The 25,123-nt window shown below is 34.3% G+C and overlaps 3 protein-coding genes across 4 annotated transcripts; 1 reads left to right on the top strand and 2 right to left on the bottom strand.

Annotated features, from left to right (window-relative positions):
* Positions 1-4,721: 4,721 nt before the first annotated feature.
* On the bottom strand, positions 4,722-11,351 carry LOC132598584 (disease resistance protein RPV1-like). 2 transcript variants are annotated; one of them, XM_060311544.1, is made up of 5 exons: positions 11,105-11,351; positions 8,807-9,312; positions 7,462-8,563; positions 6,930-7,376; positions 4,722-6,818 (listed from the first exon to the last, which is right to left on the bottom strand). In XM_060311544.1, exons 2-5 carry the CDS (start codon positions 9,292-9,294, stop codon positions 5,430-5,432), a joined length of 3,426 nt encoding a protein of 1,141 aa, XP_060167527.1. In that variant the 5' UTR covers positions 9,295-9,312; positions 11,105-11,351; the 3' UTR covers positions 4,722-5,429. The 2 variants fall into 2 exon arrangements, with proteins under 2 accessions (XP_060167527.1, XP_060167526.1); XM_060311543.1 differs by having other exon boundaries at positions 4,723-6,818; positions 8,789-9,312; positions 11,105-11,348.
* Positions 11,352-17,356: 6,005 nt separating this feature from the next.
* On the bottom strand, positions 17,357-18,403 carry LOC132600121 (putative germin-like protein 2-1). Its single transcript, XM_060313230.1, has 2 exons — positions 18,224-18,403; positions 17,357-18,093 (listed from the first exon to the last, which is right to left on the bottom strand). Exons 1-2 carry the CDS (start codon positions 18,345-18,347, stop codon positions 17,531-17,533), a joined length of 687 nt encoding a protein of 228 aa, XP_060169213.1. The 5' UTR covers positions 18,348-18,403; the 3' UTR covers positions 17,357-17,530.
* A 2,487-nt stretch (positions 18,404-20,890) lies between these two features.
* Positions 20,891-21,946, top strand: LOC132598583 (germin-like protein subfamily 1 member 13). Its single transcript, XM_060311542.1, has 2 exons — positions 20,891-21,081; positions 21,202-21,946. Exons 1-2 carry the CDS (start codon positions 20,958-20,960, stop codon positions 21,762-21,764), a joined length of 687 nt encoding a protein of 228 aa, XP_060167525.1. The 5' UTR covers positions 20,891-20,957; the 3' UTR covers positions 21,765-21,946.
* Positions 21,947-25,123: the final 3,177 nt, after the last annotated feature.

Here is a 25,123-nt window from a genome sequence, read left to right as displayed (position 1 = left end):
GCGGTCCTCCCTATATGGGCCCTACGCGGCACGAGTCCGAATATGGTCGGACTTCAATGCTGGCATCAAATACCAGGTGAAAACAAAAAAAACAAAAAATCTTCGTTTTAATTTCAAGTTCCACTAAAGCTTCACTACAATACTACCATTGTCATCCTCCAGATATCAAAACCAATTATCATAATCTCTATCAAACACTCAAACACCATAGTCAACTACTTGAAAATGGACAAAGGAGATATAATATTAAGTATAATCCATTTTTTGTAAGTGCTGCTGCAATATATACTTGCAGAAACTAGAAGATTTTATCAGTTAATTTAAACTAAATCACTATAACAAGTGCAATATACAAAAACCTGCATATACAAACTTTGCGGCAAGTGATTACACAAATAAACACATGCAATAACTAAAATTATGCATATTAACATTTCAAACAGAAACCCAATTACAATCTTTCTTTATAAAAAATCCTCACATGAATATGTAAAGATAAACCATTCAACAAATCAAAGAAATGGACCAAAAGAAAAGTAACAAAAATTACCCCACAAAATCACTAAGATCGAAGAAAAAGCATTTGTTCCTTGTACAAAACAGATACTATTCCCCACAAAATTTACACTTACATAACACAAGTAAATTATAGAATTTTAAAAAGGTTCAGATCTAGTGACCCAGATACGGGGATAGAGAAAAGAAAATACCTCACGAAAAATCTATACTTTATCCACTAGACTTGAAGAAATTTTATTTTAAAAATGGAAATGCCTTGGAGACCGACCTTATTAAGGCCATTGACGTCATTTGCCTACTCCACCAATAGTTTTGACTCTTGATGGAATATGAAGCGTGCCTTTTGTATGCGGCTGTTTTTTTTTTTTTTTTTTTAAATATTTAATACGTAAGATAATTAAATTATTTAGAAAGGTATTTTAGTGATTTAGCTTTTCGCTTAAGAATTTCCCACTTTTAATATAGTATTATTAAATAGATAGATATAGATATTATTTGGTGGTCCTATTATCCTTTGGATTATAACTAGATTAAAAACCCTAGTTGAGGTGTGGCAAAATATTTGGGATGACTTGTTACGAGGCGCGTTTGAGATGAAAAATATATTAAAAATGAATTAACATAGCACAACGAGTTCATGGGTCCTGAGAACATCCAATAGTTTAGGTATTGAACTCGCAAAATGGTGATACTTTAGGTTTTTTTCAAACCTATTCACTCAAAAAACAAAAAAAAAAACACGCTTGGAACTCTTTGGAAGAGCTTTTGGAGTGTGATGTTCACATAGCATGTTATATCCCTCCAGGAAATATTTTGATATGAGTTTATGATCGTATCAGACGGTTCTATGAACACCTGTAGTTTAGGTATGAAACTCGCATAGTTCAAATACCTTCACTTAAATAAATATTATCTTATTTATGAAATTTATTTAAACACTCTTAATGTTTACAAACTACTTTCAATTAGCTAGCCGACGCATGCTCTAAATAGCTACAAAGTTGGGATGTGGACTTAGTGAGTGGGTTCACCAAAAAATGTCATTTTCCAATAAAGAAATCTAAATAACTACAAAGTTGGGATGTGGACCTTAGTGGTGGGTTCACCAAAAAAATGTCATTTTCCAATAAAGAAATTTCATGATGTGTCATATGAGGAAAGACATCGGGTATTAAGTTAGGTCAAAAGAGGGGTTTATGATTTTTCAAATGGTGCTACGGTCCGTGATACGATAAAGGTTACGGGAGAAACCAATTAAAAGTCAGGGTAAGAGTCTCGCAAGCGATCCAAACGAAGATCACACTCTAAAGCTCAACATACGTGTGTTTTCTTAGGAATTTGATGTGGATATACTACATGGCAAAATTTACACACGTGTTGAATTTAGTGTTTTCTTATTTTCTGTTATCAGGTATAGTTAAGTTAGGCCTTCGTGCAACTGAAAGCTGGATGACAAAATTCATAAAATATCCCTTAGAATTAGAAGTTAAACAGAATGTCAATTAGGGAGGAGAGTGGTCTAATATGTATCATAACTGAACAAGACTCATAAGTGACTAGGACCGGATCTACTAAGTGAGGGAGTGTCACGCCACCCGCACATCCCGATCGGAACCTTGTATGTATATGTTGTGTATATAGGATAGAGTATACATATATAAATTGGCACTCGTAGTGACAAATGGTTGTCTGGTGCCACTGATAGAGTCCCCGATTTTCTACTCAAAACGCACCGGATCGGCCTAGGCGTACTACATTTTTTTTTTTTGTAAAAACTACTGTTTTCTACATTTAAAAACACGATATTTGCTCTCCTTCTATTTTTGTAGTATTTGTAGTGTTCACTTAGTTTTTGTTTTGAGCATCTAAATATGCATTAACAATGAATTATAGCTTTAGTATTCATTATTCATTCTTGATTGAGTTAGACGATAGCTTCAGAATATGAAAATTCGTCGAGGAGAATTGCATAATTATTAAATTATTCCGTTTTGTCGACTTGTCTATATAAATTAAAAATAAGAATAACCCGAACAAAAGCTAAAAAAAATCAAGTCAAAGAATAAAATAGTTTGGAAATCAATTTGTTTATACATACCAAAAATAAATAACCCGAATCGAAAAAACGAATAACCTGAATCGAAGCTCAAAATAGATCGATTCGAAGTCTACTGTAGCACCTGGAACCTCAAAATCCTGGATCCACCTATGCTAAGGGCCCATTTGGCCATAAATACCAAAAACTTTTTCACTTTTTTTTGGAATTTTTGAAGTTGGAGTTGTGTTTGGCCATAGTTTTTGAAATTGTAGTTTTTGGTGAAATATAGTGTAAAAAAGTGGAAAAAGTGGAATTTTTTTGAAAAACAAGTTTTTCTTGTTTTCAGTATTCCAGAATACAACTCTGGAAAAAAGTGAATAATTTTTATGGCCAAACGCTAAAAGTAAAAAAAGTGAAAAAAAATTCCGGAAAAAAGTGAATAATTTTTATGGCAAAACGCTAAAAGTGAAAAAAAATTGCGGAAAAAAGTGAATAATTTTTATGGCCAAACGCCCACTAACTATTCCAAAAAAGCAAAATTAACTGCAGATTTAGTTAAATACACCTCAAAAACTGTACCTCCGATACAAAAAATCATACAGTATTGAAGTGCGCCATAAAAAGTCTTGAACTAATAGACCGGATAAATTGGCGGACATCGAGTTCTACTGCTAAGAAATTTGTTGAGAGCATCTTCGTTGTCTTTAAATTTTGGAACTAATTTTCTGAGAGCTGCCACATATGAAGGATCAAATTCTCCACTAATACAATATTCCCTGGTGACACGACGAAGCAGGTCTTTGCATAAAGCTGCATCATTAATACTAGAACTTTGTATTTTTACGGGCCGTTTGGGACCAAAATAGTGCTTCACGCAAAACTCTGGAAGTGAGGGAGAAGATAGTACATTATCGTCGTTGTCATTGCTTAGGATCAAAGTGAGGGCCATAAATACTATGAGTGTATGCATGAGGGTGAGAAATATGAACTTTCTTCGATTATTTAGGGCCATTCCTACTCTACTGCTTGCTACCCTCCCTGATTCTTGTTAGGTTTAATTTATACTGTAATTTTCACTACGTTTTGTATTAGAAGTAGGATTTGAAGGGATAATTTAATTCCTAATCATAGATAACTTCAAATTGGTCACTTGCCAAGTCGGTCAACCTCCCCAAAAACGGAATCTTGGCCCATCATTACCGAGTTCATCTATCCAGGCGATCGGTTAGGTTTAAAGCTTAGTGGTCAATTTTTACCCTGCTATTTAAGTTATATTTAAAAATAATTCAAATTTTTTAGTTATAGTTAGTATTGGCAAACTTCAGATAAAACATTATTTCCTCATGAACGAAGCTCATAGACGAGTACAGATTTTAGCTCTACATTCCTGAAGTACTTCTACCTTAGTATAAATATCTCGTGATCTACTGAGTATGATGCATTGTTTCTACGGAAAAGGCTCAAATATGTCATCGAACTATCGGAAATGAGTCATTTATGTCACTCGTCAATAGTTTGGCTCATTTATGCCATCGAACTATCGGAAATGACTCATTTATGTCACTCATCAATAGTTTGGCTCATTTATAACATCGTCCGTTACCAAAATGACTCATCCATGTTATTTTTCATTAACTTCGGTTTTACAATACTAGATATTACACATGGCCTCCAACAAGATTATGGTTGTGGGTGGGTAGAGTGTATGAGTCGGATTTTTTTTATTAATTTGGGATTTAAAATTGGGCTGGTTTAATTAAACGACGTAGATCTCTAATTGGAGACCACGTGTCATATCTGGTATTATAAAATTGGCGTCAATGAAAAATGGCATGAATGAGTCATTTTGGTAATGGGCGATGGTATAAATGAGCCAAACTATTGATGAGTGGCATAAATGAGTCATTTTCGATAGTTCGATGGAATAAATGAGACAAACTATTGATGAGTGACATAAATGAGTCATTTCCGATAGTTCGATGACATATTTGAGCCTTTTCTATTGTTTCTATTAAATTATTTGTAAATAATTTCATTGAATCTTGAAATTATAATCGTTTATCGTTGTAACCAATGGGTAAGACAATAATTTGTACATGAGAATAGTATATAAGACCCAAAATGCCTGCTATAAAAATAGACAAAAATTTGTACATTGAGAAGGAATCATTCATCCAACAAGTACAACATAACGTTCCATTAGCTCTTCTAACTTCTCTTTCAAGTTCATTTTACAAACATTTCTCTTTACATTACATATCAAAAATATGTGCTTCAATTTTTCAATAGCATATACTCATGTGCTTTTGTTAACTCTTTCTAACAAACTGGGAGCAAGCTCGTCTTTTTATTTGGAAATTATTTTTTAATGCATAAATATATAATTGCCTTTTCAAACATGGTACAACTACATATTAATATCACCTTTCAAGTGGTGTGAGGGATGGGGCAGAACGTTCATTCTTCTTGTTGATCTATCAGTGTTTTAGACTTCAAGGTGAGGCTGCATACAATAAACCCTTGTGGTCCGGCCCTTCCACAGACCCCGCACATGGCGGGAGCTTAGTGCACCGGACTGCCCTTTTGGACTTTAGGGCCAGAACAACCACACTACATAGTCTAAAAGTACAAAAATGGATCACAACACCAAATAATAGCTCAGATAACTTTCTAACTCAAATGGAAAATCACCAACTCCCCTTTTTCTATTGAATCACAGATTAGAAACTGGCCTCTGTGGACCCAATGTCTACATATTTAACTCCAACAACCCAAACATTGACAATCCCAGCACTTGCACTGATGGGTGAAAGGAAAGTTCACACCTTGAATGAATTTGGAACCTAATTTTCGAACAATTATCCATCAAGATTCAAGAGTAAATGGAGAGGTGATAAACACCCGAGCTTAGCTCATAAGGAGACAAATCTCCTCCAATTGCATGCTGAAGTGGATAGCAGGGACGACGACATCCCTCCTTTGCATTCTCAGATAGGGTGTCTTCCTCCTTTTGTTCAGAGCATACCAGACGGACACCAAATTCCTTAACCAAGCAACTCATGCTTAACGAAACAACAACTTGATCTCCCCTTTCTAGCTGATCTCCAAGTTTCCAATGACTAAACCATAGCATCGGATTACAAGGATCTGCAATCCCAAAAATTGTTGGACCATAAATCCATTTGATCCCCTTGGTCTTATTGCTCACTTTTATGAAGTGCCTTTGACTGAAACATTCTTCATAATATTCTGCATAAGCAATGCATATCTCTAATCCTTGTATCTTGACATTAGGAAGTTGAGGCACAGTGAAAGCTATTGAGCTCCCTGTGCTTATATTATTGAACTTGGTAGGAACTTTGCCTCCAGGAATAAAAATGCTGTGTATACCAAATTCATACAGTCCCTGAACAAGACCTTTGCTTTTCGTTGAGGTCAGATAATTGCAAAGTTCCACCACATCTACTGCTCTGACCTGCAAATTATCTAGGCAAGATAGATCAAGAATATCGACGATGTCTTCAATAGGATCTAGCTTGAATACTCCCTGAACCTCAACCAGTTTTCCACAACTCTCTAGGTGCAATTCAAGTGACCTCATGAAATTTGGTAGATTTGTTACTCTATTCAGTGATCTGCAGTTACGTGCATTCAATAATTGTAAACTCAATGGAAGTTCTGGGATCCACTGGAGTCTTGTGCAGTCAGCTAACTGAAGGGACTGCAGTATGGTTAGGCTCTTCAGGCTCGCTGGCAGGGTAGAAATGAGATTTCCTCTTAGATTCAGATATTTTAAGGAGGACAGGACAGAAAGATCACAGGGAATAACGGTGTCGGTCAGATTGCAATGTGAAATATCTAAACTTTGTAAGGTGATCTGAAAGAGTTCTGACACTGAACTTACTGACTTTGGCCACAGTGACATCCAAGAACAAAAGACTGAATAAACTGATTTAGCAGGCAGAGAGTTGCTACGATTTCTCATTGTCGTAGAAAACTCCAGCTTCGAGCACCCACGGAGTGTTAGTTCTTCTAAGGATTTTATTTCCCCAATCTTCCTTGGAAGCTTCCTAAGGCTCTCACATCCCTTCAGATTTAAGACAAGAAGTTTATGGAGTCCTCCAATGGACTCGTGGACCTTAACCAAACTTATGCAATATTCAAGAATAACTCTTTCTAGATTCAGCAGTCCAGAGAAGTCAGGGGTCTTCATGAGACTATGGGAGTGACTGAGATCAAGTATCTTCAATGATCGAAGAGACTGAGGAAAAAGAGATAGACAGGTAGAGAGAGTCAGTGTTAGAAAAAATATCAATAAGTCTGCCAGAACACAATCAGCCACAAAATTAGACATGAACGGAAGTCAGCAAACCTTTGCTCCCTCCCAGGTTTGGTGCAAGTTGCTATTGCTCATTTCAAGAACTACAAGATTTTCATGAGGGAAGCCACTTGGAAAGGATGTTAATTGGACACCATGCCAGAGCAGCCATCTTAAATTCTTTGGAAATCCTTCATAGGTGCCAGAAAGCTGCACATTATCGAGCTCAAGAAACCTCAATTCTTGCATTTTAGAAAATGCTTTAGTACTTATTCCGGCTTCATTTGGTACAGTCTGTGGTCTTGCCAAAACAGAATTCACTCGACGCCAAGAGAAAAGGCCAAGGCAAAGCCTCTTTGGTGAATTTTTCTTGAGAGTCAATGTTGAAGTACTCGTTGAATCATCACAGTGAGGTCTTTTTGATATATTATCGTGTCTGTCTGGTTTGCTTTTATCTGATTCGCGCATTTTAAGAACCAGCCCTTCAATACATTCTGTAAGCTGAAATGGAAAATAACATTTAAGTGAGCACGAGCTCCAGGCCAAAAAAAAAAAAGCAAATTGGTACAAGAGGAATGAGTCATACAGTTTCTTTCTGCAGTATACTGAGGGCTTCCTTGTGATGCCAGATTCTGCTGCGTTTACCAGGTTCTGTGGGCGATTCTCGGCAGATGATCTCTTTACCCATTTCTTGTAGTAACTGATGCATCATTAGCTTGTTTTCAGGAGTCAATGTCAGAAGACATCTATCAATGAGATTCTGTATTTCAGCAGTAGCATGGAAACCACATTCATCCAGAATTTTGATTGTATAATCTCTGTCCTTCCCGACGAAGAAGCAAGCAATATCAAGAAATACATTTTTCTCATGATCATCTGGCAAAGCTTCATAGCTTAGTTCAAGAACTTTATGGCTATGGCATTCAGAATACCTTTCTAATTTCTTTATTGCATTTTCCCACGTATCTATACTTTCACCACATAGCGAAGAGGCTAGAACTTGAAGAGCTAAAGGAACCCCTCGACAATGTTTAACTATCTGTTTGGATTGCTTCATGTACTCCTTGATGGGATGGTCTTGACCAAAAGTATGCAAGCTGAAAAGCTGAAGCGCCTCGCGATTGTCCAGCCTCTTGGTTTCATACATCACAAAAGCTTCGTGAGGGTTTAGCAAGCTTTTATTTGTAGTTGTTATAATAACTTTACTCCCTGTAGGAATCCAATCTCTTGAATCAAGTATTGCTTTCAGTTGGTCCAACTCATCAACGTCATCAAGAAAAAGAAGAAACCTTTTGTGGACTAAACATTCTTTGATCATGGAAGCTCCTTCAGCAATATCGTTTAGATCAATCTTATCCTCTTGCAAAAGATCTGAAAGAAGATTTTTCTGTAGGCTAATCAAACCACTGCTTTCTTTTGCGATCTCTCGAATATTTGCAACAAAACTGCTGCATTGAAATCTGTCACAATGCAGGTTAAAAAGAGCTTTCGCAATGGTTGTTTTCCCTATTCCAGGTTCTCCATAAATCATCAATGTGGGAGAATTAGTCGAGCTATCTTGTAACCAGAAACTAATCTCTTTTACACGGGGATATATTCCAACTGGATATGGGGCAAAACTCAAAACTTTGCGACTCAGCTTACCCCAAATGTCCTCAACAATTTCTTGAATAAACTTCAGCTCATCCCTGCCAGAAGAAAAGGACCACTCAGATAGATTACATTGGTTAAATGCAAATTATGTCACAACTGAACAGGATGGAAGTTGATGTCAGTAAACAGCCCTGATGATAGAAGATCAATGTCGTAAAACAGCAGAATATTATGAATATTGAAAGTTCCGTCGCCCTTTCATTATTTGAACACGTATCTTTTAAACAATGCAGAGCCAAAATAAATTTCATTTAGCTCACCCGTCTTCTAGAACTAACCCTGACGTATTTGCGACCTCCTTGAGAGATGTTCTCCATATATTAACCTTTGCTATGTGCTCATTCCTTCTTTCAACCGTCTCCACCATGATCTGCTCTTCGTAATTATGAAATGCTTTCGCATAAGATCCTGTCTGCTTTCTAACATGGGATGGATCTACACGATAGAACACAGGTAGAATCATATGACCAGCGCTTTTCTTCCTTTCAAGGATGTTCACAAGTTCATCTAGGCACCTTCTGGAATATGCATAATCTTCGGAGAATACAATTATTGAAATCCTCGATTCTTTGACTGCTTTTTGCAATTCTGATCCAACAATCTTTCCTTTTCTAGCTTCACTATGTCTCTTGAATGTTTGAATACCTACATCAGTCAATGCTGTGTGTAGGAGATTGATAAAGTTCATGCTGATCTCCTGGCCTCTATAACTCAAGTAGACATGATACGAGCATCTAGGCCTGGAGATTGATGCTTCAGCACTCATCGTGAATATGGATCAAAGCTATAAATGAAGATGCTCTTTAATCAGCAAAGTTCATCAAAAAAGAAAAACAATGGTATATAAGTTACTGAAATTATGTTGTCTTATGCGTTTTATAAAATTGAATACGATAAACACAAAATTGGAAGATGGGAAGTGGTTACTACAGCCAAAAAAAAAAAAAAAAACTTTTCCAGGATTAGACATGTGGATCTCTTTTTCATCACTCAGTTACTTGATGCCAGTATTGATGCTTCTAGCATATATACCGTTGGTAGAAACTGTGTCCCTTTGACATGGATTCTCTTTACACCTTTAACAAAAAATGAAGGAAGCAGCCAAATGTTCTATCAGCTAACTCCAAATTAAAATATCAGACGCTTGAACTGACTACAAAAGGGTTTGCTTCAGCATAGGTCCATTACATTGCAGAAGTACAACATGCAAACGTTGATTAGTCTTAATGCTGGCTACAGTCATATGACTCAGAACTGTCGACGTATTTCTATTAGCAGGGTGGTATTAATTCTTGTACTGAATTACTGATAGGTACTGAAAAGGAGACAAGGGACTCACCAGCTATATAACCTCATATACAGCCCCAACAATTATGCTAGGACTGCAACAAAACAAGAAAATGATAATCTATGATGACAATTTTGCACGTCCTTCAAGAAACACCAAATTAGAATCTGCAAAGTAGGAATCTGGGAAATGGCAAAAGGACATTCATTGACTTCAAAATCTCTTCTTGGTTTTTCCATTCGTTTCCTTCAACATCTCTTCTTGGTTTTCCCGAAGATCGCCGTGAGTTCTTTGCCAAATTAGGTCGAGTGGGGAATACTAGAACTATGTTCATCCTGAATCTAGTACCCTCACAAGATTATTCCTCATAAAAGAATTTGGTTTAAGGTAACATACCCTTTGCCCTCCCATTTTTCTTAAGCACTAAAGGAACAATATCTAAACACGGTTCAATCCCTCCTCCATTCTTGTTTGTATGAAGACCAGCAGGCAATAAATTTTACAACCACTTGTTGTTTCTAACATTGACACTGGAGAACTCTAGACTGTTTTTAACAAGATGACGTTGGTGATATGATTTAGTAAGGGGAGACAGAGCCTAAATACCATAATCACCAACAACAATGCCGATAAACTAGAACGGATAACTTGACATGAAAACTAAAGGCAAAAGGATCAAAAGGCTAATATTTCTTTTCTCTAGCTTGCTCACTCAAATATAAAGTTTATCTGGTTTATTCCATCTCATCACCAATTCTAGAAATGAATGTCAGATTTTACAACGAGTTTTAGAATGATAACTACTTTTGAAGAGAAAAAAGTAAGTAGTTTAAAAGCAGAACAAGAATTCAACACATCAATTTGAATGAATAAGTTCAATTGTTGTAATGATCCACCAACTACTCAGGTTCAGTTTCCCCCAAGGTCAAATAGTCAACCATAGGGAGGCAAAACCTTGAAACAAATCCAATATTCCATAAGTACCCTGGTTTTACCCTACTCATCTGCACTTTTTTTCCTCCTTAAATCACAAAATATCTAATCTGTTACTGCAATGATCAGCATGTATTTGGCTTAAGTATTTCCACCAATCTAAAGTACATAAAGATAATCAAGAATGAAGTAGTTAAAAGGAGACAGATTTTAAATATTTTGTGTTCAGATATCTAGGAAACTAGCCTTTTTACTTCAGTAACAACGTACGCACATAACATAGAATTGAATAGCCAAACAGAATTAAAGTGAACCATTTGAAAGTGCATTAGAGCTTGAAAGATTATCTCATTACCTGGCTTGCTTTCAGATGAGAAAAGCTTCAGCTTTAAGGTAAATTGGATTCTTGAATGTTGAAATTTGTAATAATGGTTATGCATAGGCGAAGCAGTGCACAAGAAGAACCCCATGGGAAATTCAAAGGAAGATGCACAGTAGATCCCAAAGTCAAGTCAACCCCATTTTTCTATTGTTAAAATTAATAATAGTATTTTTAGTCCCTCAAGTATTGATAAATGTTTATTTTGGTCCTTATGATACATTCGGCATATTTAACTCTATTTATGAAAGAAATATGTTATATTTGGACCTACTCTTAAAACGGAATCCATCCTTCCACTTTTGGATTTAAAAATACTAGTAAAGTTTGTTTTTGGGTCAAACATGCCTCTCAAATTGGACTCCTTAAATCTTTTTTCTAATTGGTCCCACGTTTTAATTCAAAATAATTAAAATCCACCAAAGTTTTAAAACCCAAACTGGTGGCTAACCCATTTTCATTCTCCAAAATTAAACATAGTACATTCTTTTTCTCCTCCTCAGAAATTAGAATATGAAGTTTCTCGACAACGGTCCACTGAGATGGACGGCTGGCGAAGGCTTTGTCCCTTTACAAACTCAAATTTGTCGAGAACTGTTTGGGATGACTTTAGTAGAGATGCTGAGGCCATTTTTTTCCTCTCTACCACTCAGCACACTCTTTTCTCAATGTCACTCCTTGCCACACAAATTTCTCAAAGCAGAGTGCCAAAATTTATAACTGTGCTAAAGTGTCACTGAATTCACAGGAGCTACAGAACCCTAGATCGATTAGTTCTAATTTCTAAGGAGGAGAAAAGGTATGTAATATGTTTAATTTTGGAGAATGAAAACGGACCGGCTACCGGTTTAGGTTTTAAAACTTGGGTGGATTTTAATTATTTTGAATTAAAATGTGGCACCAGTTAAAAAATGTCACGTGGCTTTTAAAGAGTCAAATTTGATCTGTTAATGTGAGGGGTATGTTTGAGCTTAAAAACAAACTTTAACGATCTGTTTGGAAAGCCACATGGTTATTGAAATTGGTGTAATTATTAGGGTAGTAATTACGACGACCTGGTCGTTTTTCATATCATAATTACAAGCGTATTGTTTAGTTGCACAAGTGTAATTACACAGTTTGATTAAATTTTAAATAAAGTAAATTTTTAAAATTTAAAAGTTAATATTTGACAAATATGTGTCTTTGTAACTAATATTAAATCTGACATTTAAGATACATATTATTTCTTGAAAATATATTAATTAATAATCATATATTTATAACTAAAATTGTAAAAATAATTGATATTGTCACGTCCCAACCGGATGGCCATGACGAGTACCCGAAGCTAACCTACAGAGCACCACATACATGCATTTTTAGTGATACCTGAGTGGGCCATAATGCTAACTCGTAGATACCATAAGTCGTATGGGACACAAGCCCAAAGCATAATATACATAAATCATCAAGTTAATCCCAAGTACATATGCCGGCAAGGCTATTCGTAGCAGTGATACAATAGAACATAAACTGAGATGACCATAAGACAACTAATTGTCCATATCTGTCTATGAGCCTCTATTGGAGTGCATAACATAATAAGGATGGGACAGGACCCCTCCATACCTATCTATACACAAAAAGATCATACCAACTGGACTGCAACTCCGGAACAAGTGGAGTGCTCCGTACAACCGCTGAGATGGCAGCCTAAGAGTCTGAACCATCTCTCTGTCTACCTACGGGTATGAACGCAACGTCCACAAACAAAAGGACTTCAATACGAATGATGTACTGAGTATGTAAGGAATGAATAACAACATAATGAATGTATGGAGATAACATAAGATAAGAGACATCAACCTGTACCTCTGTATGCCTCTTAAGGCGGATGTCATTCATGCTTGCCTTTTTGAATTATTTTTTTTCAAAAAGTACCCGTACTCAGCCATATAGGCTCGATGTTATCATCATATCATCATCATCATAACGTACCCGGCCTTTTTAGGACTTGTTGTTTAATGTACCCGGCCTTTTCAGGACTCTGTGTTTAACGTACCCGACCCTTTCAGGACTCGGCGTGAAACATACCTTGCCCTTTCGGGACTCAGTGTGAAAACCCAACTGATCATTGGTTGCACAATATGTGCAGTACTCGGCCAACTATAGCGCGACTCGATGTGAGAATATATATATATATATATATATATATATATATAAGCATGCATGAGAGCCCAAATAAAAGCTATGACTTTGTCAGAGTGATGTAAGGTCAGTAAACCTCTGATTATCATTATGGAACTATTATCATGGACATATCTCACCTTGAAGGAATAATAATCATAAGATGAGATCAACATCAATAATAAGAGCAATAACCATAATATGATATCAATAGCCAATAATCATGAGATAAGAATCAACAATATCATAAGAACATCAAGAGCATATGCTTCTAATATTTCTAAGAGAGAAATCATTATGGACATACTTTGTGTAAGCTCGAAGCAACGGAATCATGCCTTAGGAAAGAAAGGAACAGCTTTAACGTACCTTGATTCTTACTTATCCACTCAAAGTCTACCTTTCGAGCCTGCAAATCTACATCCAAGATGATTCATACAACAATCAGGCCATAGGAACACTTTCACACTCAAACTTAGCTAGTTAATAAGTTAACGTAATTCGGACAGTATTTCCCCTATATTATCTACTCCAACCAATTCTAAAACAGCTCCCAAACATCAATAACAACATCAACAATAACATAATCAAGATACTACATGACCAACATATACAAATCCGCCCAAGATTTCCTTCGAAAATTAGCCCATAAGCCAACAACATCAACATATCAAACTACGACCTTTATACTATGTTTTCCTTCACTCTAAACTATTAAAATCCTCCAAAAACAACACAATATCAAAGTCAAGATAAAGAACATATCTTATACTTGAAGAAATTTAGCCACACCAATTTTTTTCAAGACCAAACTCACCACAACATCAAGTAGAAGCAAGAACAATCACTTTTCATGAACTAGTTTAGTGTAATCTTGTTAAATTCTTGATCTAAGGGGCTATAAGTGTTTAAGAAAGATTTATGGAAGTTTCTAGAGATCAAGGGAGTGTAGAATGATGATAAAATGAGGGGAATGGGGTATTCATACCCCTTGAAGGCCGGGTCCACCCCTTTCCAAATGGGTCCCGCGAAGAAGCCATCTGGCAGCCTATATTGAAACGCCCATAACTTTTTACTCTGATGTCGTATCGATGAACGGTTTGTTGCATTGAAAACTAGACTCAATGAAATAAAATTTACATAGGTTATGCATTCCATAACTCCTCATATTCTCGGAGATATACCTCCCTCAATTTGGATCAGAATTTCCTGTCCAAAATTCTGTCAAGTTTTCCAAAATTTCTACAAATTTAATTTCTTCGATTCGCTTGATCCCGAAACCTTTAGACACTTGCTTAGCACTTGTTAAAAGTATTCCTTAACCTTATAAGGGTTCCATCACCTCTCCAAGTTTACATTAGCTTACTTACGATGCAAACGACGCGAAATTTTTTGAGGTGTAACAGATATATATCTTTCAAATTAATAATATTTAAAATTAATTATAAAAACTGAAAGCACACAGTTTGTAAGAACATCATGGACTGCATTTTTGATTAAAAAAAAACAATAGTTATAAATATAATGTCATTACATTATTCAAATGTCTGACAAAAAATAATCTATCAATTCTAACGAAAAAATGAACAACATGCAATGTGAAAATTGAAATAACAAGTCAATCCTACTAAAGAAAATAAATTGGAATCGTAACTATAACATAAATTCAAAATTCCCAAAAAAAATAAAAATTAACATAATCTTCTTGTGTCAATTTCCAACATAGTATAGATAAGTTCCAGCATGATTTAAGTAGATGTAATTCAAGAAAAGGAAAAGTTTATAATCTCATGCAACAACAAAATTATGCTTTAATGGCATCACTCATTAGATGTTAAGTTTATTAATGACTCATTATTTCTAATATTGGGTGATGTAGTTTCATAAAATAGAATATTAATGCAGTTATGTGAAATGAAGAAAATAAAATAAATAAGAAATAAAAAATACGAGCAATTACCTGGAATCACAAGAAGTAAAGGTTGAGAAATGAGAATAAAGGAAATGAAAGATAAATAATGTTAAAGCAAAATATGTTTTAAATTTAAAAATAAATTAAAAAGTGAAAAGTAAATTTTTTTTACAAAGAAATAAATAAAAATAAAAGAAATAAAAAGTAACCTTGTAATTACACAGTGTAATTATCATCAATTCCCACATCCCCATTGAAAATTGAAGAGTGTAATTAAACGCCTTCAATTACACCCAATTTCATGCTGACCAAATAACCGCTTGGTCAGACAAACATGTCAAAATGTGTAATTACACTTACTTACACACAACTAAGTGGCTTTTTTTTTTTAAATATTTTTATTACATAGGGGGTAGGGGAAGGGGAAGGGGAAATGGGGAAGGAGATTACAATGTGGGGATTCGAACTCTCACCAACAAAGTGAAAGTACTGAGCTACTAGATCCCTACCAACTAAGTGGCTTTCCAAACAGGCTCTAAGGGTATTTTTAGATTCAAAGGTGAAAAGAGGATATATTTAGAAGCCTTTTCTCATAAATTAGGGGTATTTATGAGCCTTTAAACATTTTAAAAAGTGTAATATTCTAAAATATGGAGTGACAACAAACTTAAGATAACACATGAATAATGGTGGAATGGCTAATACTTCTGAAAATATATGAGTATTCACAAGCAAAGAGACCAATAATACACATTCAAATAATTGAAAGTTAAGACTTAATCAGTCAAAGAGAAAAGGACATAAATGGTCCCTTAACTATGAGAGTAGGTTCAAAATAGTCTTTTAACTATGCACTTAACAGTTTTGGTTCTTTAAGTTTGCCAAAAGTTAACAAACATGGTCCCTTAATTATGAGGGTTGGTTAAAAATAGTCCCTTAAGTATGCACTTAACATTTTTGATCCTTTAAGTTCGCCAAAAGTTAACACTTTTAGTCTCCAACAAAATATTCATCGAATTTTGTTTGTTAGATTTGACGAGAACTATGAAAAAAAAAAAATTAGAGAGAACTCACATTTAGAGGTACACATTACTAAAGAAAAGACTAAATGCCTCGGGACAATTTTTTTATTGTTTTTTATGAAAACCAACGGACGTCTGTCGGTTATTTTCAAAGAAAAATGTGTGGAAACTTTTTTTTTAAAAAGGATCACTACAATGGAAGTATTTATTTTTATGCCAGGTTTTTAGTAAAAACGAGTCTAGTGAATTTTACTTAGCTGATGGACTCCTCGGTTTTATCCGATAGAATCCGTCGGTTTTTGTGTTCTGAGACACTATTTTCTGATATTATCAAGTTTGTAGGTTTTTCCCTATAACTGATTGACGTCCGTCGGTTTGTCCTGAGGTGTTTGGTCATTTCTTTAATAATGTGTACCTCTAATGTGAGTTCTCGCTAACTTTTTTTTAATTTTTTTTTTTATAGTTCTTGTCAAATCTAACAAACAGAGTTCTATGAATATTTTGTCAGAGACTAACTATGTTAACTTTTGGTGAACTTAATGGACCAAAACTGTTAAGTGCATAATTAAGGGACTATTATTAAGCAACTCTCATAGTTAAGGGACCATTTTTGTTCACTTGTGGCAAACTTAAAGAACCAAAACAGTTAAGTGCATAATTAAGGACTATTCTGAACCTACTCTCATGATTAAGGGACCATTTATGTCCTTTTCAATAACTGAAAAAGCAAAAGAGCTTGATTTGGTATACATTTGAATTTTAACAGCAGTCGACCCTATCTTCACAGTTGAGTCAACAATTGCTCTTTTTTAGTTAATCTTGTACAGAGTTACGTGGGGGCTGGCCTGATTAATCCCTTTTTTCCTTCTTTCCTTAATTAAAATAAGCCAAAAACAAAAGACTAAAATAATTAGTTGTTTACTGTTTCTTTTTCTAATAATGGACTAATGCTATTTGAAACTCGTTTATATGAGCAATAATCTTTTGGTATACAGAAATGCCTCATTTGTTTATCATAATCATTGCAATAATAGTGTAGACAAAATTAAATATCACAAACACAATGACGTGTTTTAATTTGACACTTGTACGTATAGTCGTTCTGAGAACATAGCCACAGCAAAATGATAAACGTAATTTTACTTAAACACACCGTAAGAAATCCTCGTTTAGTACATGCAATACAAAGATCAAGGAAAACTAGTCCAATGGACTAGATCCTGAATTTTATTTATGAATCTTAAATTCCAAAAACAAGCACAAATAATGGCATCATAGTATTATTTGGCTTATACTGTTTTAGTTGTTATCCCACCAGAATTGTGCTTGAAGGTGATCGATCACTTTCTTATCAACTTGGAATGCTTTGGCGAGGATATCATCATTGATTGGTGGGTCTGAGCCAAATACTGCATTTGCTATAGTGATGACTCCTGGATTTTGGCTACTGAGTCCAGCAAGTGCAACAGCCTTAGTCTTTTCCACATTAAATTGAAAATGAATGAGACCTATCGGGAAAACAAACACATCTCCAGCATGTAGAATCTTGGTAAATAGTTTATTCTTCATATTTGGACCGGGGTTTGAAAGCACGAAGCCAACATAGAGCGTGCCCTCAAGGACAACAAGAAACTCAGTTGCTCGGGGGTGAGTATGAGGTGGGTTGAGACCATATGGGGCGTAATCAATACGAGCTAAAGAAATGCCCAAAGTGTTGAGTCCAGGTAAGTTATTGACGTTCACCGCAGTTACAGCAGATCCAAGTTGATTTGAAGTATTTCCAGGTATATTTAGACTTGCTCTAAAGAAGTCATCAGCAGTGACATCCTTTGGATCCTTGCAAAATTTTCCATTCACGAAAACTGTATAGAAATCGCAATTAGAAAGTAAATATAACAATAAATACAAGTAAAAAAATAAAACAAAAAAACAAAAAAAAGGCATGAAATGCGAAAGCTATGATTGAAATAAGTATCAAATGTTGTGGTTTACCAGCAGCCTTGGAGTCATTAACAGCAACACAAAAATCTTGCAAAGGACTAGGATCAGATGCATGACTTATTGAAATCACCACAGCCAAAATGGCAATGGTCAAGACAAAGTACTTGAGAGCCATCACAATTAATTAAAATCCTGTATATATTTGAAGCAATCTAATTTATTATTTTTCTATGTGATTAATATGAGAAGAGAGGTATGCCTATTTACAGATAAACGGTAGTTTGAATTAGTCGTCAAACTTTCCATAAGTAAAGTGTGAATTAGGCTTCTGCATTACCAAGTCATAAATGGTAAATTTTTAAACATTTGAGTTGTGAAGTTGGGTCAACAACTATAATGAATTAACATTTTAATTTTCTGAGAAGATACAAACAGTTTATAACAACTACATATAATCAAAGACTAAATCATATTTTTGAAGGACTTATTATTGGAAATGGTCATGATCCCGCATGATCAGGAAGAAAAAGAAGTTGAGTATGATAGAAACTTCAACAATAAAAATAATAACCAGAATGCATATGGGATCCCAACAAGATGTAGACTTTAGAAGCAGTATATGCATGACCAACAGATGTTTGCCTTATTAACACCCAAAGCTATAATTCCTTTTGGTAAGTTTGGAAATTATCAATCAATAACCATATTGATTGTTAAATTCTTAGAATTAAATTTATTAAACTGATAAAAAAAAATTAAAGCAACACTTTTAGAGTTTAGACTTCTAGACCATTTGATACTCGAGATTCGTTGTTATACGTTTTCCCTAGTATTTCTTACGGCTCAATATTCAGTGGATAAGATTCAACTATTTCAACAACAACATACTCAGTCAATTCAGTGACCATGTATACTTGAAAGTAAGCTCATAGGTATTTAAAAAAAAAAAAAAAATTTGAATAATGAAATTATTCATGAATATCATAGCAAGGTGACAATTATATTGCCAAGTCTACATGTCTATAGGTTCCAAGCTTTTTCCTTTTCTTGGAAAGTTGCTATACACACACACACACACTCACTCTCCCCCTTTGTCCCAATTTATATGATACACTTTCCTTTTTAGTCTGTCCCAAAAAGAATGATACATTTTCTTATTTGACAATTATTTAACTTTAAATTTTACCTTTTACATTTAATGAGATGATCTATAACGACACAAATATTTTTGGCTTATTTTAGACCACAAGATTCAAAAGTGTTTCTTTATTTCTTAAACTCCGTGCTCAGTCAAACTATATCACATAAATTGGGACGGAGGGAGTGTGTATATATATATAATCTTTTTGTTTTCTTCCTGTTCCTCGTCATTTTTCAAGACTATTTCAAATGGACGGGAGGATCAATTAACTGGTATAAGTCCTACTAAAATAGGTTTAGTCTTTGTAGTTGTTGAAGAAATCTTCACAATACAATTTTTTGAAAATTTCACCATTCGATGACTTGGTAATGCAGAAACCTAATCCTCACTTTGTTTAGCTATACTCAAATTTCTATCTAAGGGAGTTCTTAACTGGCTCTCTAAAGTTATAGCAATATCATTCACTGAGTTTATCGTGGACAGAGATATGATTTATCGCAGCTGCGATGATCGTTAGTCGATGCAGTGCACTTTTAATGAAACGATCATAAGTTCAAATGAGGAACTGTTGAGAAGTGACTCAAAAAGGAAGGAAAAAAAAATCAAACATTCAAAGTTGCTAGAGTTAGAAGCGATTTCTGGATAACATAAGAATCATCAATGGGTTAGTCACATGTATGATCTTTCAATTTTCACTTTATTAATGTCAACGAATGACTTTAAAGTTGAATTTAGAAAAATCAATATAGGTTGAGTTACTAAATGAATGGTTATTAACTTGTCCAAAGGGTCAACTGAGTTGAGATGATGAGTTGTCTCAATATAGGCTAAATAAGAGGTCATAGCCCAATCAATCCAGATCATAGAAAGAGGAGATTTTATATTATTGAGGCCAAGCTTACATATGTATATATAGTCAAATCTTTTCATAACGGCGTCCTTTGTCCATAGATGTTTTGATTGCACAAGATGCTGCTATATATATATAAGATAACATATTAACATAATATGAAAGTCGGTTCCAAAATATAGTGAAATGTTGCTATCGGTGATGGTTGTTATATAGAGATGTGTCTCTATATATAGTTATTTTCAATTATTAGTCCCTTATTAAAATTAGTTACAATGACAAGCTTGTAAATATGCATGGTGTTAGTTCAAAAATCTAACAAACTTCCAGGTCTTCATGTAATCATGTTGAGATGAGTGAATTTTCCTCTCGCGTGCAAACCAACGTAGTCATCAGTTTAATAATTTTTAACTTTAATAGTACAATGGTTTAATATGCACCAATGAAGATTTTAGACTAATTAAATAAACGGATTATTGTACACATTATTTATTCGCTCGTCCAATATAATGCTTCTCAGTCTACATCTAGTAGGCTATAATCTTTTCTTTTTTCCCCTCTTGGCAGGTTATAGTAAATTACTGTCAATTCTTAATTTTTCAAATTAGATAATAAAGATTTGGTCTTTGCAGTTGTTGAAGGAAGCTTCAATATTCAAGTGTTTGAAAAAAGGGGAAATCGACGGCCAATTCAGACAAATATTCATCTATAAATAAGAGGCGTTTTCTTATCATGCAAAAATCAACAAAGGAAAACATAATTTGAATTGTTTCATAAGATAGTTTCTAATAGCAATGGCTTTCAAGTCAATTATATTAACCATTGCCATAATGGCTATTTTATCTTCAATGAGTCTTGCATTTGATCCTAGCCCTCTGCAAGATTTCTGTGTTGCTGTTGATGACTCCAAGACTGCTGGTAAATTACTTTGAATGTCAAATTAAATTCACGATTACAGTTTTTATAAAACTTTTTTTTTTTTGTTTCCTAACCTATTAATTTTTCACTAATTTAGTTTTAATTTTCTTTCTTTTGCAGTTTTTGTGAACGGAAAATTTTGCAAGGATCCAAAGGTTGTTATGGCGGATGACTTCTTCAAATCAGGTCTGAACATTCCTGGAAATACTTCGAATCAACTTGGATCTGCTGTAACTGCTGTGAACGTCGACAACTTACCTGGACTGAATACTCTGGGCATTTCGTTAGCTCGTATTGACTATGCACCATATGGTCTTAACCCACCTCATACGCACCCCCGAGCAACTGAGTTTCTTGTTGTCCTTGAGGGCACGCTCTATGTTGGCTTTGTCCTTTCAAACCCCGGTCCAAACATGAAGAATAAACTTTTTACCAAAATTTTACATCAGGGAGATGTGTTCGTTTTTCCAATAGGACTCATTCATTTTCAATTTAATGTGGGAAAGGATAAGGCTGTTGCACTTGCTGGACTGAGTAGTCAAAATCCAGGAGTCATCACTATTGCAAATGCGGTATTTGGCTCAGACCCACCAATCAATGATGATGTCCTCGCCAAAGCATTCCAAGTTGATAAAAAAGTTGTGGATTACCTCCAATCACAATTCTGGTGGGATAACAACTAAACCGTTTTTTCAAAGAATATATTGATCTACAATTAGTTATGGTTCTGTGAACTGTCTGTGTCACAGAATTAAATAAGTAATCAATGTCGACTGGTTTTCCTCTCCATTATTTAGGTGTGACGTATTGGATGAGGATATGCAATGTTTTGTTATGGAATAAAATTTTCATTGTTTGTGATATATATCCCTGATCCTTGCTCTGGAACAAAGTACATTTCCTTGGAACAAAAGCAATATATATTACTAAGTCCCCTGAAACATTAGCAATTTTTTCAAGTCAAAGAATCATGCTTTCGTAATTGAACTTTTTAACGATGTATCACATATCTGTGTACAGTTAATTTATTGACGGGCCAAAAAATGCGGCGGTCCGTTCCTTTTTTTTTTTTTTTTTTTTTTTTTTTTTGAGCGGATTGCCCTTCATTTGGGGTGGCCTTTAATTTTTGCCCTTCAAATTGGTGGTCTATAATTTTTGTCCTTCGCCTAATAACCCGAGATTCTAGGTTGGAATCTCAGCTCAGTTAAAAAAAAAAAAAATCGCACTGCAGATGTTTGGATTCGCAAGGCAGGGTCCTTAAGGCAGAATTTTGCAAAACTCTGCCTTGCTAATCCAAACTCTACCTTGCGTTTATTTTTTAATTTTTTAACTGAGCGGGGGTTCGAACTCGAAACAAAGAGATTTTTAGCGAAGAGTAAAAATTAAAGACCACCCCAATGAAGGGTCATCCTGCAAATTGCCCGTTCTTTTTTACGTGACACTATTCAAATGTGCATGAAATTAGCCCATTAATCAAGATCCCATAAGTCACTATACTATGGTGAAACTCCAAGAAAACACACCGCAAAAGTAAAGGGAAAGAAGCACGCATGTCATTCTGAAGTTGGTGTTAAGTGAAAACATATTAGCAGTTTCTAATAATACTAGTAAACTGGCCCGCGTTTCGCGTGCTTACAATTATTTTTCCTATTCTTGAACATCAAATAAAGTAAATTTTTGCAACTACTACTATCTTTATATTTACTTAAAAAAGATAATCAAAAACATGAATTTATAATTTCAACTCAAGGATGTTTCATAGAACTTTTATTTCAAAAACGAAGCTAAAAGTACAAACCATAACGTAATCTTATGAAAATAAAAACCATCATCACAAAAATTATATCAGAAATATTCTTCCTAAAAGAAAATTCAAATATTTCCTCTAATTTTCATCATTTAGAAATATTAAATTTCACTAAATATTAAATTTTTGATGAAATTACTTTTTTCATTATTATATCATTTAGAAATATTAAATTTCACTAAATATTAAATTTTCGATGAAATTACTTTTTTCATTATTATATCTTCTTTTGTTAATGTATATGTACATGTGTAGGTAGATGTATTATTGTACATGATTGTATTGTTTAATAAATATTTGATATATGTCCTAAGTTAAAATATAATTGTGTTAAAAAAATCCATTAATATAGCTATAAGAATCTAAGAATAAAATTAAAGTGCAAAAAGGAAGGCAACAAAATAAGGAAAGTGTACCGAGCAGTACTTACAAAATTCCCAATTTAAGTGAATGCACAAACACAAAATTTGGCCGTAAATGGACGTGAATGATGGAATCAAGATGGGGAGATTCTGTAAAATTTGCGAGAGAAGGGGAGTTTCTTGTGCATAGAATTCCCCAAAGCTTCTTCCATATCAAGACCCTTAGCTAGCATCCCTTCAGGAAGTGTCCAATCATAATGAAACAATAGATTAACTCCTTTGACTGGATTACTCCTTTAACTCCTTTGATGGACATACTTAAAAAGTAGGGCGGATTTACGTAAGTGTTTTAGGTTATCATTTTGATTGTATTCCTATTTTTAAAAGTCGTGCAAATATAACCCATGAAAAATTATTCTATCGGACAATGTTAGACTATATCGTTTAACGTTTGCTTTTAATCTTACAAACAAAGCATTAGACTATCTTCTAACGTTTATAATCTTAAAATTTTAAATTGTGAAGTAACAATTTCCCGTAAGATTTCGGTTTGGCAAGATATTTAGACCGTTGTCTAAACAGTTTATAATTTACAAAAAATAAAATAAAAAGAGAGTCATTTATTAAATAGTTAACCAAAAAGGAACAACTTGTGAAAATTTATGAGGAAATATTACATCTATAATAATCTTTGTCTTGTCCACATCTGAAAAATATGAATTAGAATAAGCAATATCACTGGGTGTGAATACTGCCCTTCATTCGATTGAATTACATTGTAGACATACATAATAAAGTTTAACACAATTATATTTCTTTTCTCTAGCTTGCTCACTCAAATATATAGTTTTATCTGATTTATTCCATCTCATCACCAATTCTAGAAATGAATGTCAGATTTTACACCGAGTTTTAGAATGATAACTACTTTTGAAGAGAAAAAAGTAAGTAGTTTAAAAGCAGAACAAGAATTCAACACATCAATTTGAATGAATGAGTTCAATTGTTGTAATGAACTAATGATCCACCAACCACTCAGGTTCAGTTTCCCCCAAGGTCAAATAGTCAACCATAGGGAGGCAAAACCTTGAAACTAAACCAATATTCCATAAGTACCCTGGTTTTACCCTACTCATCTACATTTTTTTCTCTCCTTAAATCACAAAGTATCTAATCTGTCACTGCAATGATCAGACTTAAGTATTTCCACCAATCTAAAGTACATAAAGATAATCAAGAATGAAGCAGTTAAAAGAGACTGCTTTTAAATATTATGTGTTGAGATACCTTGGAGACTAGCCTTTTTAGTTCAGTAACAACATACCCACATATCAAAGAATTGAATAGCTAAACAGAATTAAAGTGAAACATTTGAAAGTGCATTAGAGTTCAAAAGATTATCTCATTACCTGGCTTGCTTTCAGATGAGAAAAGCTCTTCAAAGGAAGATGCACAGGAGTTCCCAAAGTCAAGTCAACCCCATTTTTGTATTGTTAAATTAATACTAGTACTTTTGGTCCCTCAAGTATTGATAAATGCGTCCTTATGATACCTGATTTGGCATATTTAACTCTATTTTTTTTTTGAAAGAAATATGTTATATTTGGATTACTCTTAAAACGGAAAATACCCTCCGGATTTAAAAATACCAGTAAAGTTAGTTTTTGGGTCAAACATACAGCTCAAATTTGACTCCTTAAAAAGTTTTCTAATTGGTGCCACGTTTTAATTCAAAATAATTAAAATCCGCCTAAGTTTTAAAACCCAAACCGGTGGCCAACCCGTTTTCATTCTCAAAAATTAAACATGGTACATTCTTTTTCTCCTCCTTAGAAATTAGACTATGAAGTTTCTCAACAACGGTCCACTGAGA

The sequence above is a fragment of the Lycium barbarum genome, chromosome 6 (genome assembly GCF_019175385.1).
Source record: "Lycium barbarum isolate Lr01 chromosome 6, ASM1917538v2, whole genome shotgun sequence".
NCBI lineage: Eukaryota > Viridiplantae > Streptophyta > Magnoliopsida > Solanales > Solanaceae > Lycium > Lycium barbarum.
The sequence above is the reverse complement of the archived record's forward strand: the minus strand, read 5'-3'. Positions and strand labels throughout refer to the sequence as shown.

Bases quoted from the DNA above. Each gene is read 5' to 3' on its own strand.
- LOC132598584 (XM_060311543.1), bottom strand. From the start codon at position 9,294: ATGAGTGCTGAAGCATCAATCTCCAGGCCTAGATGCTCGTATCATGTC. The intron at 7,377-7,461 runs GTATGACTCATT...TTTCCATTTCAG, and splicing joins GTATACTGCAGAAAGAAACT to CTTACAGAATGTATTGAAGG. The intron at 6,819-6,929 runs GTTTGCTGACTT...CTTTTTCCTCAG, and splicing joins AAACCTGGGAGGGAGCAAAG to TCTCTTCGATCATTGAAGAT.
- LOC132600121 (XM_060313230.1), bottom strand. From the start codon at position 18,347: ATGGCTCTCAAGTACTTTGTCTTGACCATTGCCATTTTGGCTGTGGTG. The intron at 18,094-18,223 runs GTAAACCACAAC...ATTTCTATACAG, and splicing joins TAATGACTCCAAGGCTGCTG to TTTTCGTGAATGGAAAATTT.
- LOC132598583 (XM_060311542.1), top strand. From the start codon at position 20,958: ATGGCTTTCAAGTCAATTATATTAACCATTGCCATAATGGCTATTTTA. The intron at 21,082-21,201 runs GTAAATTACTTT...TTTCTTTTGCAG, and splicing joins TGATGACTCCAAGACTGCTG to TTTTTGTGAACGGAAAATTT.